Source organism: Rhopilema esculentum, chromosome 8, assembly GCF_057945365.1.
Source record: "Rhopilema esculentum isolate cy_ngs chromosome 8, ASM5794536v1, whole genome shotgun sequence".
In the NCBI taxonomy this organism is placed as follows: domain Eukaryota; kingdom Metazoa; phylum Cnidaria; class Scyphozoa; order Rhizostomeae; family Rhizostomatidae; genus Rhopilema; species Rhopilema esculentum.
The window spans coordinates 5,287,052-5,304,187 of record NC_142822.1 but is presented as its reverse complement, the minus strand read 5'-3'; the positions used below and the strand labels follow the sequence as shown (position 1 = coordinate 5,304,187).

The following is a 17,136-nucleotide window of genomic DNA, read 5'->3' as shown; positions in this document are numbered from 1 at the left end:
TTTGGGCGCGGTAAAATTCAGCTATAAGTAAAAGTTTTCGTCGCTTGAATAAATAATGCAATTATAAAATATCTACTTTGATAAACCCGCGCTGTAAATTTCTATCCGTCAGAAAAGTGTGTGAGTACAGAAAGGGCTAGAGTGTCAAATAGTCTGGATGTTCTCTGAATTAAACGACGAAGAAGTAAAAAATTTCTCTTTGCAATAGTTAAATGGAAGTGATAGATACCTGTCTAAAAAGAAAGGCATGCTTAATACCTCACTACTTTTTTATACAGTGAAAGATTTTAGACAAACGAGCCTCCTTTATCAACCTGTAATTGCACTTGGTCCCTCCCCATGTTTAACTTGCGTAAGAATCCACGAATAGCACATGTTGTCTAGATCGGTCTGATAAATCCCTCAAAACATTCCAAGTTGCTTAGAGAGCTTAGAGTAGCTAGGATTCCTGGGAATCTTGTGAACGTAAAATATCAAACATGATGTCTTTTTCTGCATGCATAATGTTCATAACAAAAAATTGAACGCTTTTAATTTCACGTAAGGATCAATCCAAGCACCATATCTTCTGATTATTACAATTTGCATTACCCTTGAATATACAGCCTTTTAAGGTGATCTACTTAGTTGTACCTACTCAGCAGTTAAGAAACCTTAAATTCCGATATGCAATGAGCTTTCAGTACTGAATTGAATATATGAGCACATTTAGTGTGGCTCCTTTCATTTGAAAAAATGACTGATTTTACCCAGTACCAACGAGAGCTAACTGCAACCTCGGGGTAAATTCGAGATGCAAATTATCCAAATACCTTTTTCGACCCAGGTGCTGAGGTATCAAAATCCCCCTATTGACAGTCTTGTTTCTTTACCTTACAATTCATGATGTCAGCACAAGCCATAACCAAGCCTTTTGCCATTTGACACGCCTAAGAATTTTTTGTTAGACAGAAAAGCATCAATTTGATTGACAACTCACTGGGCTGACGTTCTGCCGAAGGCTTGATAAAAATTTCAAGTGTCAAATGTCTTGTATGTGGTTGCACAAGATTTTCGCTTCTTGCATTGTTTAAAAGAATAAGTATGAGGATCGATACACAAGCGAATCCGTCTATTCTCATGTCCACTATAAATAGAGGTGAAACCGTACTGATACGGCACACGCGACAAGAACGTGTCTGGTAGAGTCTCCTGCATAGCAGACATCCATTGATAGACGCATTGAAGAGAGCAACCAAGAAGGCGAAAATATGTTGGTGAGTTTCTCTAGAATTTTAAAATGTTTTCATATGTAGTTCAGTATTAGATAGATTTTCTGTGTGCAATTTATCTGTATGTTTATGAAGGTGAAGAATGCTTCTCAAAATGAGTTAGTAAAATTTACTTGGAAAATTTTGATTAATTTTCTGTCCAGCCCAAACTTTACCATCGTTTTCAATCCATTGCCTTTCTTCTAAATTTTTAAGTTTTGATTTTTTTAAGATCACTATCATTTACTGAAGGGTAATTCAAGAGCAAACATGAAGCGTTTAGTGGTATTACGCATTTTTCTGCCTCAGCTAAAAGTAGCTTAAAATACCGAGTATTTTGCTGCGTGGACAGAGCCTCTGTTTCCGTTTTTGCTCTTGCTATGTTCAGAAGCCAAGATAAATATTCAAATAAATTTCAACTATTGTTTACTTTTGAAAAAACAGAGAAGGATACGCGGGCTTTCGCGTCATGCAAGCGATTCTATTGACATTACACTAGAGAATCATCTTTCTAGCTTAACTTGAAATATTTTGATAGAACGTTGCTAAGTATTTTGCAAATTTGGGCGACCTTCATTCATCCATTTTAAGAGAATTTCGTGGCATTTAGGCACTACAACCTCGGTGACGTAAATATAAAGAGCAGCTTCGTACCTTTTGTTAAAACCCAAGTGGAGAAAAATAAAACCTGCAGGTTATTTGAATACAAATCTGGATAAATATCGTGCGAATTCCAGCGCAATTGACAAATACTCCTTTTCAGAGGACAAACTAACAAGCTTGTTTTCAAAGGAGTGCGCATAGGGAGCACGCAATCTCGTCACAGCTCTGTCGGTAATGGATTAAAAGGGATTCGCTTATTACAGGTAGTCAAGGACCGATATACCGGGGGCCAGGGGGGGCCTTGGCTCCCCAAAAAACTTAAGTTGTATAAGTAGAATATATTTATTTTGTGAAATATGGCTTTTGTTACACTGATTTATCAGGGCTGATCCCCCTGAGCAAAAAGTGTATCTCGGTCTTTGCAGAAAGTTATGCTTGAAACTGTGACGATGCTAAAGCAAAAGTGGGGAAACAAATTTAAAATTTTTTCAATTTCAAACAATCTCGGAAAGGAACCATAGTTTAAGAATATTCATTTGAATATCATTTGCGTTTGACGAATGATTCGTGTTTGCCTACTGACTACAAACAGAAACGCGCGAAAACATTGCGCAGTAACGAGAGGGGAAAGTTGGTGTGGACAAGGTCCGGTTTTTGGAGGTAGCCTTCAGACACGTATTTGTTAGGAGAGGAACAAGAGAATAGTGCATGTGCGTCGAACTAAGCTGCATTACGCATGCTCGTTTAATGAGAAGGAATGTCTTACTCAGACCTTATGCGTCTCCCAAACGAAATATACGGCGAACAGAAAGCCAAAAGTTCTTAATGCTGGTGATGTACCGACTGTTCAAGTTAAGCAGCAAATCCAGTACTGCGTTCCTTTGCTCAGTTAGTTCGTGCGTAAACAGACAGACAAAGGGGCCTCTGGCTTTTTGATCCATTTAATATCCATTAAATATCAGGTACCATTATTTGCTCCAGTTCGAGACTCGTGCATTGAAGTAAAAGTAGGTCAATAGGTATTTGCTGAGGTGCTCTTTAGTATTGCCAAAAGTAGCAAAGATCTGGTGTTGCATGATGCGAGTATATCATTTGTGTTATTGCATTATGGGATTATCCTTGATTGCATTAAAGGAAAGCGGGGAGCTCTTCACGTGTTCTCATCTACGTAGTCGACCAGGAATTTGCTATAATTAACTGCAAACTGTTCCAGTCTTTCTTTGCTCTTATTTTCCTAATAGTATTATCGAGAAGATATAACTGCATTTATATTTTTGTTAACAAATTTATAAAATTTTCAGAAAGTTACAAAAATCAAGATAATTTTGGATACCCTTTTAAAAAAACGTGTTATTTCGGAACTTTATTCTGACGCTTTATACCCTGAGGAGTGTCCGACGAAAAACTTTAAGTATGTTGTAAAATGTTTGCTTTTATCAAAGCTATTTTCAAAACGGTTTATATTACTTGGCAAAATATAGGGTGTATGATCCCTCCAGTGCTCTCTGCCTCAAACAGCACAATATTCTTTACAGTAATTTGAATCAATTCAAAAACGCTGCAGCAGGTTTTTACACGAGGTAGGTTATTCCTCGGTAGCATTGAATGCATTTTTAGCTCAGGACATTTTGAAGACTTTCAAGGCTTTAATGAGAACTGTTCTTAGCTTTTCTAGGAATAGAGAAGGTAGGTAAGCTTCAAAGCAGCTGACATGATATGCACGATTCATCACAAGCAGGTGTAAATTCGTAAGAGAAATGTCTCCAACAGAACTAAACACAAATCATAAGAAACATAATAAAGCTTGCTTTCAATCTCCACTTTCTGAGTTTTGTCAGACGAATAAGAGAATGCAAAAACATAATTACAAGGTTTCTTTCGGAATTGAACTTGGTTCCAAAAAAATTTGTGTTATGATGTAAAGTAAAATGATGCAACATGTTATGGAATTTAGCGACTACCTTGCAAATAGTTTTTACAACTTGGGATGCACGACTTTTGTAAAGGTACTTATAATTGTTACCAGAAACAGCAAAGTTATCGGAAAAGGGCACTCTAGGTCTTTGTTAGTGAAAATTAAAGCTCAAAGGGGCACATGCTCCACCTTAAAGGACATTTGCAGTATTCTGGGAATACGCTGTCGCTCGTACCTTCCCGAAACTTACAAGATTGGTTGCAAAAGGATTATCTTTATAAAAACAGAGATTAAATGAAGGCGGTGTTTCGATGTTAGTTTAGCAAACATTAACTTCAATTTGACAAAGGAAGGGAAAATAAGAGAGGCTTTGCCAAATTGCACGTTAGAGGTCGTGAATGCAATAATAAAAAATAAAATAGTTACGTGTAAACGACTTCAGGTTTCACATTACAATGGAAATACCTTAAGAGTTATAAGATCAAAGACTTGAGACACAGCTGACACGAAAATAGACTAATTCACGTGTTGAGTTTAACCGAGGAATGTTTGGTCCCCAATAGAGCAGATCGGTGGCGTTTTATATGGCACTCATTCACATTAATTCATTCATAAAAACGTTCAATGAACTTCAGTGGAATGTTCACACATTTTGTAGTAAATAGTAACATTCAGCTTGGTAGAGCAGTGTTGGCACCGGATGACGCCATAAAAATATAATTTCACAACGTTTTCTTTTGAATCACCGAGCCTGAGAGAAAACCAATAAATGTTTCAATTAAGAATCTAAAAACCAAGAAATGTTTCAATTAAGAATCTAAAAACCAAAAAAATTTCAATTAAGAATCTGAAAATCAATTAAGTCTTTCGCAAATTGCATTTGAGACACGACCAGTTAATGTCCCGAATTATGCTTGCTGTTATAAAGGTACTTCATGGTTGATATTATATAGGCCAAATTGAAATTCTAGACAATATTCAAATGACGTTATCACTAAACCCCATTAATATCATTTCACTTACATCTGCAGAACCCTGATGATAATCGCATTAAGCGTGAAACTCGGAGTAGCAACTAAGAATCGACTTGTTCTATACACCAAAAGCGTGTCAAGCTCTGCCTGTATGACATCGCCCACTTTATGACCGAACAGTGGACAGTAATCTTAATTTTATCTTGAGTACAAAATTGATCATGCTGTAGTTTAGCGAGGGGGAAAAGGGGACGGCCGCCTCCAATGCTTAGAATGTTGGTGTCTTAGAAAATGCAAATCTGCAATAAAAACTAGTACCTCAGGAGAGGGGGTTGATATTTCAGACAAAACTTAATTTTTTTCAAAGACTGCAAAGAAACGACTGTAAGAAATATTCTTAAATGTATTTCAAGCCAATCTAAAGGACGTGGTCGCGAAAATTTCAAGCCAATCTAAAGGGCGCGGACCCTCGACTGTACCTCTGCAGAAAGTTTTTCAAATTCCCTGTCGTTTTAGGGTTTATATAGAGTTATTCAAATTCCTGTCGTCTTTCACCATCTTTAGACATTCGCGAAAAAATAAGATGTAAAGCTTCCTCGCCTTCAAAATATAAATGTTTAAGGAATTGTGAAGCAAACAGACAGTTGTAGAATGGGGTCAGCCACAAACAGCTACATATGACGGTTATTGTGTTTGATTAACAAACCATTTCCACGTAAAAATATGTACTCATTCTTCGTACATAAAAAGCCATAGCTTTGCCAAACAAACTCACAAAATGGGCTTTTCCCCAATCCTCAAGGGTGTGGCCAGCAAAACGTTTCCTCCGGACCCTTGCTGTCGGTCTCCTCTTTGCCCCTCCAATCTTCCAACCCTGGCTACGCCACTGTACATAGTATATTAATATCAGGGTACAAAATCATCGGGTTTCCAAGCGACTCCATACTGATGATACAGATGCGTGTAGCTTGAGCAGGGGTTTTGTAACTTGGAAGCGTGCTCCTTAAGAAAATGTTCTGATGGGTGCTAGCCAGGAATAAAACCAGAGTACATTACTTGAATAGCATTTCATTGTCCCATATCATTTGCATGCAGAAATAATTCAAAGATATAGAAAGAGTCAACTGACCAAGCGCACTTTAGATATTTCGACCGAAACTAAACATTTTTAGAAAACAATATGACAAGTATCAAAAAGTCCTTCTTACTCAAATCATAATTTTTGTCGCCTTTGACACTAAAGGTTTCTTAAGTTCTTTGAATACCAAAGAGCTTCTTTGTGAAAGCAAAAAGCATTACATAAGATAACACCGTGTGTACCATGTGTATCAGTGGTGTAGTGGAGAGGTAACGCGGCCTAACGACGTTACGCTTCCGAAAATGTTTGAGCTGCAGCGTTATACTACCTAGCCAAGGAAACAGTGGGGTTATGCTTCATAAATATCAGAATCATACTCCCAGGGAGGCACTCAGCACATAGACATACGGGGGGGGTCAGTCCGATATTTTTGGGTCAAATGCTTACAAAAAGTGATATTTTTGGGTTAAATATTTATCAGAAATGATATTTTTGGGTCCTGCAAAAACAATAGGTACAATTTTGATATTTCTAGGTATCAAATTTAGAAACACTGATATTTTTGGGTTTTTGTGAGATTTCCATATCTGAATCATATGTGTTGTTTATCGGCTCAGGTTTTTTTTACCCATTGCAAGTCATGTGACCATACTCTTTGGAAGTTTTAATGCTACAGCCATGTGATACTACAGTATCTCTTCTGAAATTACAATTTGTGATATTTTTAGGTATAAGATATAAGTAGAACTGATATTTTTGGGTCTTTTGAAAATGAGCTGATATTTTTGGGTGGCCTGTAAAATTCTTGGACTGACCCCCCCGTATGTCTAAATGTCTATGTGCTGAGTGCCCCCCCCCCCCCCCTGGGATCATACTAGATATAAGTACGAATATCAAAAACTTTGATTTGACAATATAGCAAGTGAATTGGTAAGGCTTTCAATACATGTTAAAACCAAGGTTCGATTGAGTTTGAAAGTGATTAATCAAAGTCATATAAAAAGTTTGCAATTGCATATTTGACATTTGCTTATGTAAACTGGGCATGCGCAGTGCGAAGGTGGTTTTGTTCGTGATTGCACGTAAAATGCTGTTTTTGTTTTTTGGCCTTTGCGTTATACTTCCTACGAATTTACGATTACACCACCGACGTGCATAATGGGTCGAAATGGGTGCTTGTTCCTTGTTGAAGATCGTCAGTTTCAAAAGATTAAAGGTGACCAGGACTGTTGTTTCTTAATATTTGGCAACCTTAAGAGCTGGTTTTTTTATACACGGCTTGTAATAACTTTACAGGTAACAGAGCTTATACCCCGTATATAATGAGATAGTCAACCGTGTTACTAAAACCGTCATACAAAACTTTTATGTAGTCAGGGGCAAAGCCAAAGAAGTTTTTGGAGGGGTAAAAAGTAGTTTTTGCCGACAAAAAAGGGCGTGTCTCACTAATCAAGGGTGTGATCAAAAGATAGATACTTATACATGCTGCTTTTATGCGTTTCTGTTTCAAAGGTCATACTTTAATGCTATACTTTAAAGTTCAACTACTACAGAAATGTTAATGCGTTACAATTGTTGCAAAAAGATAACTAGAAGAGTACAAAAATTGCTTCTTTTCCCCGGCAAAAATCCTTAATGTGCCGACAGACTAAAAGTTGGGGGGGGTACCGCACCCTCCGTATCCCCCTTTTGCGACGCCCCTGTATGTGGTGGCCGTAGAAACATTCTACTCGAGCCTCAAGCTGTCCAAAAATCAGCATCGAACCACGCCAAAATGAACTGGCTTTTAAGGAGTGCAAGGTGTAGAGAAGAACTCAAAGTGAATGTGTCTTGGTGACATGTAATTTTGAAAGAGCTGTCAGAGGTCTGTTTAGCCCATCCGTGCAGTGGCGAAGTCAAAGGTCCTGCTTGTCCTGCCGGGCAGGACCACAAATTACCAAAGATAACAATTTTTAAAATATTAAAAATTGATTCACTTTATGAAATCATTATATGCCTGATTCAAAGGCATTTCTTGTCTTATTCTACACTTATACTTCGTGGCTGTGCCCTTTTTCAATTTTGAGACACAGGGTGACTGGAATGGAATTTCGAGTATCCCGTTCGTAAATTGATATCGTCAAAAATTTAGCCCTGTGGTCAGTCCTGCTCAATACTCGTAGGCAGGACTAAACCCTATGTTTGGTCCTGCCTAACAATGGGCAAACGCCTTGTAGCCCTGTTTTTGGTCCTGCCTCACAATAGAAGAAAACAATAGCACTCCTGCCCTTCAGAAATGGCAGGACCTCAGGTCCTGCTCTTTCATGAAGGCAGGACCTAGACTTTTGGAGCCCTATGTTTCGGTATAATTTGTTGATTTTCTGCGCCGTGGTCAAAGGTCACAAAGAATTTTCACTCAGGCCATAGTCAGATCAGTTACTCAGGCCTTAACTATTTTGATATCATGTATAAAACTAACTGTAGACGTCATGATTCAGCTGCTGAAGAAGTTTTTGCTGCTGGAAGCTTCGGCCCTACACTGTCGTCACTTGATTTATACAAGAATCGATCGTTTCAGTCGAGTGGCACTTATAGAAATCTAATTGTTTAGGGTCGTTCTGTTGGTCCTATTTACTGTTAAAGTCAGGAATATCACAGACATCGCGAGGAACCTGACAGCATATAGTTTTCTCTCAGACTGCAGAGGGCAAAGGAAGTCATATTCAGAGGCCTATTATAAACAGTAGAAAAATTTGCCGCCGCTGCCGAGAGAGAATCTTCGTTTTTTTTGTACCAGAAAAGTCGAGATCGAGGGGAGATGGAGTGTGCATGACAGAAAAATGGCTTGCTTAAATTTAATTTCAGAAGTTCGTCCTCCTGCCTTAAACAGGAACTACCCTACAACTCAGAGGTCCCGATGAAAAGGTCGCTTTGAAAAGGATGAAAAGGAAAACAATGGTAATTACTGGGAGCTTTTGTACTCGGTGACTCAGATTGTATTGTACTGGCAAAATGTTAAGGGTCTCCTCTAATATTCAAACCAAATTGATTCAAGACCCTATCTACCGTGCATCAGACATATCCATGCTGTGACAAAATATTTTTATTTTTTTTCAAATAATTTGAATCAATTATGTTTCCAGTATGTATTACAACTGTATATGCCTATCTGTACAAGCAATTTCTTTTTAGTCAATGATTTCAAAATTTTTAATCAATGAAAACATTTTCAAATGTTGCTTATTTTAGAAAGAATTTTTGTGATGCTCTTTTGACTTCTTCAATGTAAGGCAGGAGGAACTTGAAAGGATCCGAGCCTTTTTCCCCTTTTTTCCAAAATGTGGCAGTTAAAAATGTTTCGCTGCAATCTTGATTTCGACATATCCGGAAGGGCGTTTCCCCCTTTTCCGGGGGTGTCTAGGGCGTGGCTTCACGTGATTTTTCATGTGAAGCCACGCCCTAGACAGCGTGAGGCTTCACGTGATCATGCTAGGGCGTGGCATAGCCCCCAGACCCCCTTTGGGCAGGACCACCTGTTCTTGGTTAGCTTCGCCACTGCATCCGTGATGGATTTTCTGCTGCATGTGAAACCAATATCAAGCTTTAAAGGAGTAGCTTGTTCGTCTAGCAAATTCCACCCAATTGTAGAGGGATAATAGCAATGAAGAAAAGAAAAGGTGAAAGGCAGCTGTTGTCTATGTTTATGTTGAAGAAGTTGAGATGAAGTTGACAATCACTTTGCTGTTTTTTTAATATCAAATAATTAGTATCACGAATTTAACAACTATCATTTGTCAATGATAGTGATTGGTAAATATCTAGGCAATCAAATTCATTTTCAATTGAGAATTTAAGAGAGCCGGCAATTGGTGATTTATGCCCATTAAGTTCACACATGACATAAAATTAATACGTTCACACATGACATAAAATAAACGTCTTCATTTCTTCATACTTTGTCAGCCTATGATTTTCTTTGGCATTTACAATGGGAGATGTCATATACATCCATAGAAAAACTTGATAAGTTCAAATTGAATATTGAACTGGATAATTTTCTTTGAGATGACATCAATACAATAAAGACGTGCCACTATGATTAAATAGCATATCACTGTTACATCTTTCTAAAGGCATCTTTATTGGGGAAACGTTTTAATGTAAATCTACAAAGCATAAGAAGTTTCTGTATGGTCCGTATTTTCGGTATGGTCCTTATTTAAAGCTGTGCTTCACTGTTTATTGGATTTTCAACACCTGAAGGCCAAGGGCGTCGCATTGTGTTTTCAGAGCGACATGACGCAACAAAAGGATAAGAAGTATAGGACGTAAATGTCATCCTTGCGTTAACCCGCAGACGCGCTGAAAAGAATAGCAAAGTGAATTTCATTGTAGTTGTAGGACTTTTATGAAAAATGTTTTAAAGAGGAGGAATTAAATCTTCTACTAACTGTGAATTTCATTGTAGTTATAGGACTTTTATGAAAAATGTTTTAAAGAGGAGGAATTGAATCTTCTACTAACTGGTTGTCCTTCTAGAAAGTGCACGTGGCTGCGACATTTATTATCCTGTCAATCTGCATTTTGGAGGCACACATTATGCGGTTAGGTCTAATCCTGTCAAAACATAACAAAATACCACAACTGAAATTTTCATTGTTTTCTCGGCATCAAATGCCATTGATGGATCGCTTTTTTCTGTGGTTTTACCTTTACACTGTAGGTAACTAAATCTTTTACGTCATTACCAAGTTCTTAAAAAAGAAACTGCGTCACGCCAAATATTGTCGTTCCCGGACACTTTAAGGGATTCAATGAAGTTGGTGAGCGGTCAGGAAATCCCAAATTGATATCCTTGTCGGCATGGTGTGGAGGTCATGCGACATAATCCACAATTATGAAAAATGGCTCCATTTAAAAGTATTGGCATGCTCTTTCTAAGTTCTCACACTAACCTATTAACATTAGCCAGTGAAATCCACGAATCTACTATTTGCAAGGCAAATGCTGCATCAGATACTGTATACCATGCAAGCTTGATTAGAAGAAAAGGGCAGGTAAAGAGATAGTTATTTGCTATCTCTTGTGCGACGCCTTTTTCACAGCACTGCTCCTCCACAGGGCACAGTTTAACTTGCTCCTCCACAGGGCACAGTTTAACTTGCTCCTCCATAGGGCACAGTTTAACTATCGATGCACAGCACCAGAATTGGGGTCTGGGTATGAAACTGCTAACAACATGACTGCATGGTCACATCCTTCGGACTCACAAAACCGCGTTAAACACCCTTATCATTGCATAAAACATACAACGTGAATTCTGAATTCTAGCCATATCAAGAAATCATTTGATTACAGTTGGCCAGTAGAGAAGAGACGAATAGAATTCCACAGGGATGGGTAGATCTACTACATATACTGCATGTGCGACATTCAGATATTTTGTTTCCCCTTAGCCGAATCAAATAATTATTTCTGCATCTATTTTGACTTACGACTGCAAAATAATGGTTCAGTGTGAGATTCACGTGGAACCAACAGCAGCATGTTAAAAGGCTAAAAGACCGTTACAATTATGCAAGTAAAGCAATGCACAAAAGCCACTGGTACACTGCCAACAAGAACATCATTAAATTAATTGGATAACAAGATTAATCAAATTAGGTATTTTATTTTTTTAATTACGAACATGAACTAATCTTATTTGTCCAAGCTAATTAACCGATTCCAGAAGGTTCGGGTAACATCTGTAGGTTCGGGCAAAAGTAGGAAAATATCTTTGGATATAATAAAGTAGCATAAATGTTTTCAGTAGTAGTGCGATCTCACAAAAACCTTAATCTCATTCTAAATTAGTTTTAATATACATTCATACATACATCTATATTTTTTACTTACTAAAGACAGAAAGTTATAAGATTGGTTCTGAAGAGAATAGAATATGCGAATAGATAAAACAATAAGTACAGCTTTATAGGTACTTTTAAATAATATATTAAAAATGCAGTATCAGGACATACTTTGGGGATCATCGCAAGCAAAGACAGCAGAAATGCTGGAATGAGCAACTTCAATGTCCCCTAACTAAGCAACTGAACATAGCTCCCTGTCCCTCGTTTCGTTGCTTTCAAATTATATGTATGTGGACAGAACAGGGTTGTCAGATTAGATTTACAAAAGAAGGCCAGATAGAACGAACCCAAACCAAAATGAGCTTAGTAAAAAGTGGCCAAACCAAAAATTTTCCCAAAAAGACACTGCGCATAGTACATATTTTGATGCATGCACCGTTTAGAAAATTTTCTAAATTCAAGCAAGAAACTGAAAAACTTCTTTGTTAGGTTAGGAAGTAATATTTGAATTAAAGGAATTTCTTCATAATATCTGTTGCAAAGGCAAAAAAGGCCAATTTTGAGTAGAAGGCCAAAGGCAAATTTTTCAGATAATACAGGTAATTCAGGCATTTCAGACAAAAGGCTAAGATTGGAAATGAAGACCATTTGGCAACATACAGAAAACAGATTCAATTTGAAGCGATTTGCTTATGATGGTTGCCAAGGCCTGAGAACTATCGTTAGTTTGCCCGACTGATAGGAGTGGGAGAGGGGGCTACACCTTAGATTGAACACTTGCCCGCTCCATACTGGCGACAAGTTTGACAATCAATACGATCCTCTCTGACAGTATTTCACTTCTTACTAGCATACAAAAAAGGAAAGATAAACATGGAACAGGAATATATAAAAAACACAAAGCATACACAATAGAGAAATCTTTTGTTGCTGTTGTTTATATTCATTGTCGGGGTTTGCAAGGATATCGACAGCATAGCACGTGCACCTAGGGCAGGTTCTTCACCGTTTAGGGGGAGCTTAAGATCACGTGATACGCACTTTATTCAATTGTTTCTGACAGGAAAGGTCTTAGCAGATACCATCAATGCATTTGGCATTGTCATAACTTGAGATACCAGTTAACTAAAAGCCTTCTTTAGGGTTGAACAAAAGGACAAGGTTGCTATTTCCAAGCAGCAAACTATTCTAGGATATTTTGAGACTTTACCAGGAAGGGCCAATATCGAAATCCAGCACGAACCGAGAAACGTTTTTGCAAGGCAGTTGGCATAAGGCGTGGCAGCATTGTTGAAGCTTAAAGTCATAATGGAAGAGCACCCTTTTGAAGAAAATGGGACGGATGTCTTTAAACCCCAATACTACTACAGTAGCTGGAAAACACAGGTATCTACAATAATCTTTGATATAGGTATTTCACTGCTAACTGTGTTGTGTATTTGATTTTCTGTTCTATACAGCTATAAAAGAAAGTTCAGTTCACCTGATGCACTTCTAGTTAATGAAACTATCAACGGACTATTTTTTTGTTATGGATCTTAGCAGCTCTGCCCTTCCTTACAAAACAGCAATGTTTTGTTTTCCCACGTTTTCGACTTGTTTTAACTATTAAAAAAGTAAAATGGTCATTTCACAGTTAGAAGCTGGGTTCACATATGTGATTGTGCAACGAAGAGCAAAAGTTAACGCGGATCTATAATATTCAAACCTTTTCATACTCATTTCGCTGATAGTTTGAAGAAAAAAAGACTTCTTTCAATGCGATTCTCATTGCGGATCAGTTTGATTAGTAATAATAAATATAGAAGGATTCGAAGATATTGAGGCGTCCAAGATTTCTTTTTCGAAAACTTCCATATCATATGGTATTTGCTGCTGTGTAATCGTGCTGTAGAGGATTTCTATCGTCTTGACAGGGTGTTGTACGAATTTCTTTTCGTCAATGATTTGATATCAAAATACAATATTGGAGCGCGATGCGTATCATAAAAGGACACGAAATCCAACTTAGTACGACAATCTAGAAAGCACTGAATGAACTGAATGGTCTGATTGAATGATTTCACCTTCTCGAAGCACCTTTCTCGAAGCACCTTTCGCGAAGCACCCTTCTCGAAGAAAGGACAAAAGTCTCTGATATCATTTAACGTTATACTTTATGAAGAAGAATGAAAATGTTCCCAAAAAAGTGTATCAGATTCATAAACTAAGATCACGCAGTGAAATCTTAACACTGAAAACAGCTACTTTTGGGCCAGGTAAAACTCAATTTCAAATGAATAAAAACATATTTTCAAACGAAATTTTCCTGTCGGTGAATGAGGCCGACAGATGCACAAACTTACTGGACTCGATTTGGGGTCGTTGAAAAGGCTTTCAAGTATTTCTATGCACTAACATATCATTTCTCAAACATGGTTCAAATAGTTGAAGAGCGATACCTAAATCTAAACATCTGTTCTTGCAATTAACAAGAAGAATGAAGTAAACAGTTTTCTCCCTTTTTCTGACAATTAATAAGTAATTTAATAGCATCAGAAAATCGAAATGTATCAGAGAACAGAAATCCTGCGGTACCCAGATTTAAAATAATTAGTGATGGTAGTGTTTGTACCATTGTATCACATTGGCAGCATAAAAATGACATTTTAATGCACTTTCCGGCACTGTTCCAAAATCTCTCCTGTTAAAGCTCAAATTAGAATAATTAAAAATTCTTTTCAAACGAAATTGGTGCACAAGCCTTCTGACAAGTCTCATTATAATACACATTTCATACCTTCTACGAAATCTGCACGAAGGCTTTTGTGATTTGCAACGAATAAACGTTAATTACAGATACTTATATTTCAAGTGCATTTTAGCACCGCCCGCTAGCACTAGGGTTTGCTATTATTGCAACGCCGTGTCTATTGCTGCTATGTACCCTCATTCTAGTAGTCCTTTGTAAAATAACACTCAAATGGTAGCATAAAAACCGAAATTATGTCCTTGAGAGCATTCATTTCTTTGTGCTCGCCTGGTCCTTGTTTGAAAAATTTCTTCAACATCGACTGTTGTTGATTCAGGAAAGATAAGATCTTATTCATTTGCTATCATAAATTGCAAGCTGAACTAAGCCACTAATTGAAAGTAGCAACTCAAGAGGTAGCAACTACTTGAAAAAACCTCGAGGCAGTTGTGCGGTAGCCATTTGGTAAGACAATTAAATCGACTGGACCCCCTGTCAGACCTAATAACTTGAAATACGCTGTTGTATGTAAACGAACGGGAGCAGTGTCAGAATGTTTTCCTTATCCGTTCTATCGTTTAACAAAGAAAGGTGATTGGGTTTGAACTTTCTATACATTGCGAATTAGGTTCCATTTGGAATTTAGAATCAACCAGCTTTATGAGTTCGATTTCACAAAACGACAACACTCAACCGTGTATCACAAGCTATAAAAACAAAACATATGAATTTGGTATTCATGTTTCCCTTTTATCGTAAACAATTTAGGCCCAAAGAGTTCTTGCTGTTACTTTTGGAGAAACTCCAAATTGTCATATAAAGCAATGAAATTTGTTGACATTTGCCTGGAGATATGCAAACTCCGAGTTGTTGGAGGAAACAATGGTTCTTAATATTGAAAGGTCACTTGGAAGCCTTCATGCAATCACGACAGTTTTGTTCACGTTATCATCTTAAAAACCATAATGAGAATCATATCAATACATCATTTGTACAAATAAAAGTAAAACCTTAACCAGAAATTTAACCAAAATAGCACTGGAGCAAAATGCAGAGTTAAAAAAGGATTTATCTATCCTACAGATTATTATGCTGGGAGTGTTAAAACCTTCCTAGGAAAACAATAGAAACATGGCGGAGTTTGGTCTTGGCACCTCAATTTCATTCGTTCTTGTTTTCTGCTTTCTGGGAAAATGCCATGCTAGGAATAAGCCTTCCTAGTAACTTGTTACAAGGTCCTCAAGAAGGAACTTTGAAGCAAAGATTTTTCTTGGAAACAGCCTTTTGGCTCAGGGCCTCCATCGAAGGACCTCCTCTCCACATTTTTAGAAAACAATAGAACTTTTTTCAAAATCTTTTTATGGGTGAAATTTCCTCTGCCCCCCACCCCCCCCCCCCCTGGAGCCGATGTAGCTTTGAATAGGAAAGAAGAATTTCTTGATTCAACTCTCAAATGTCAATAATTATGTTCGTATTGTGGATAAACTGAGCAGGGGCATCGTAGTAGATGCTCAAAGTTTAGGGGGGCTTAGTATGGATCCTGCCAGAATATTATTACTTTATTGGGATAGAACAGCTCGGATGGGGCCTAATATGCGATAAATTTTTCCTGATTAGAAGAGACTGTCAACAAAAAAGCAAAAAAAACGGAGAACAAACTTTAGTTTGACAAAGAGATCACCATTTTGGATCTATTGATCAGGGGCATCGTGGCTTTAGTTCCTTAGACTGGCAGACTTGATGATATATGACATTATGATATATAATAAAATATACTATACTATACTGTCAGGCACCGCGGAGCGTTGAGAAAAAAGGGGGTCTAAAAAATGGGGGGCTAAAACCGTATAAAAAGAGGCTTTTCTGGTAGTTTGATACTTAATATTTGGCATTCTTTGCAAAAAGTGGGCTAAAGCCCCCCCAGCCCCCCTGCTCCGCGGTGCCTGACTGTACTGTACTATACTGTAATGCTACTAGGCCTATACTGTAATACACTTAAACAATTATAATTGTTATAATACCATAAACTGTGCTATCTTGTCCAGCGTTATGCTTTACACAGCTTTGCTAAACTATGCATTTGAGTGAGTTTAGCTTCTATATGTTATTTCTTCATATTCCCATCACCAATACATTTTATGGGGGTAACAATAAACACTGAAAATCGGAGGGGGGGTTGCACTGAAAACATTTCCAGACCACTGGAACATGCATGACAAATGCAACAGAAAGGAAAAGATACAATTTCAAAGATATATAGAATCGCCACTTGGAATGTTGATTGCTAGCATTTTCTTCGCGTCTTTGTTCTAATCATAATAATATCCCAAAAAGCAAGCTAGAAGATCTTGTTTGACGTCATTTGCGCGAGAACAAAGAATAGAAGCCGACCACAAGTATCATCGAACAACATCGATGAATTGGTATCAAGTAAAACTTAATCAGATATTAAACACAGCTTTCCGCTTAAAATGACAATAAGGCTTTCTACCTAATCTCGACTGTTTTTCGCGCGAATTTTTACAAGGTTATTCATAACCACCCTACTTGTGGAAGCGAGAACTGCAATCGGTCGACTTCATCGCTAAATTTCATTCATTCAAACTTGACTTCTTTTCTTGATATTATTTGTCTTTCTTGCATTTGCAATAAGGTAGAGGTGGTGGTGAAGGGTTGACAGGAGAGATTTCCGTTCATTTTGTTATTTGAAGTCTCCCACGCCAAAAGGCCAGTTATTTTTCCACCCAAAATACT

General features: G+C 37.6%; 1 protein-coding gene across 4 annotated transcripts in view; it reads left to right on the top strand.

The window, feature by feature from the left end:
- The first annotated feature begins 1,097 nt into the window (after positions 1-1,097).
- The window catches only part of LOC135695216 (uncharacterized), a 29,193-nt gene continuing 13,154 nt past the window's right edge, over positions 1,098-17,136 (top strand). The window contains exon 1 of one of the 4 annotated variants that reach the window (XM_065214217.2): positions 1,098-1,256. In XM_065214217.2, coding sequence (XP_065070289.2) covers positions 1,251-1,256 — 6 coding nt within the window. In that variant the 5' untranslated portion in view covers positions 1,098-1,250. Of the gene's footprint in view, positions 1,257-12,449; positions 13,038-17,136 lie in introns of those variants that run through there. The other 3 variants (XM_065214214.2, XM_065214213.2, XM_065214215.2) reach the window with 3 other exon arrangements.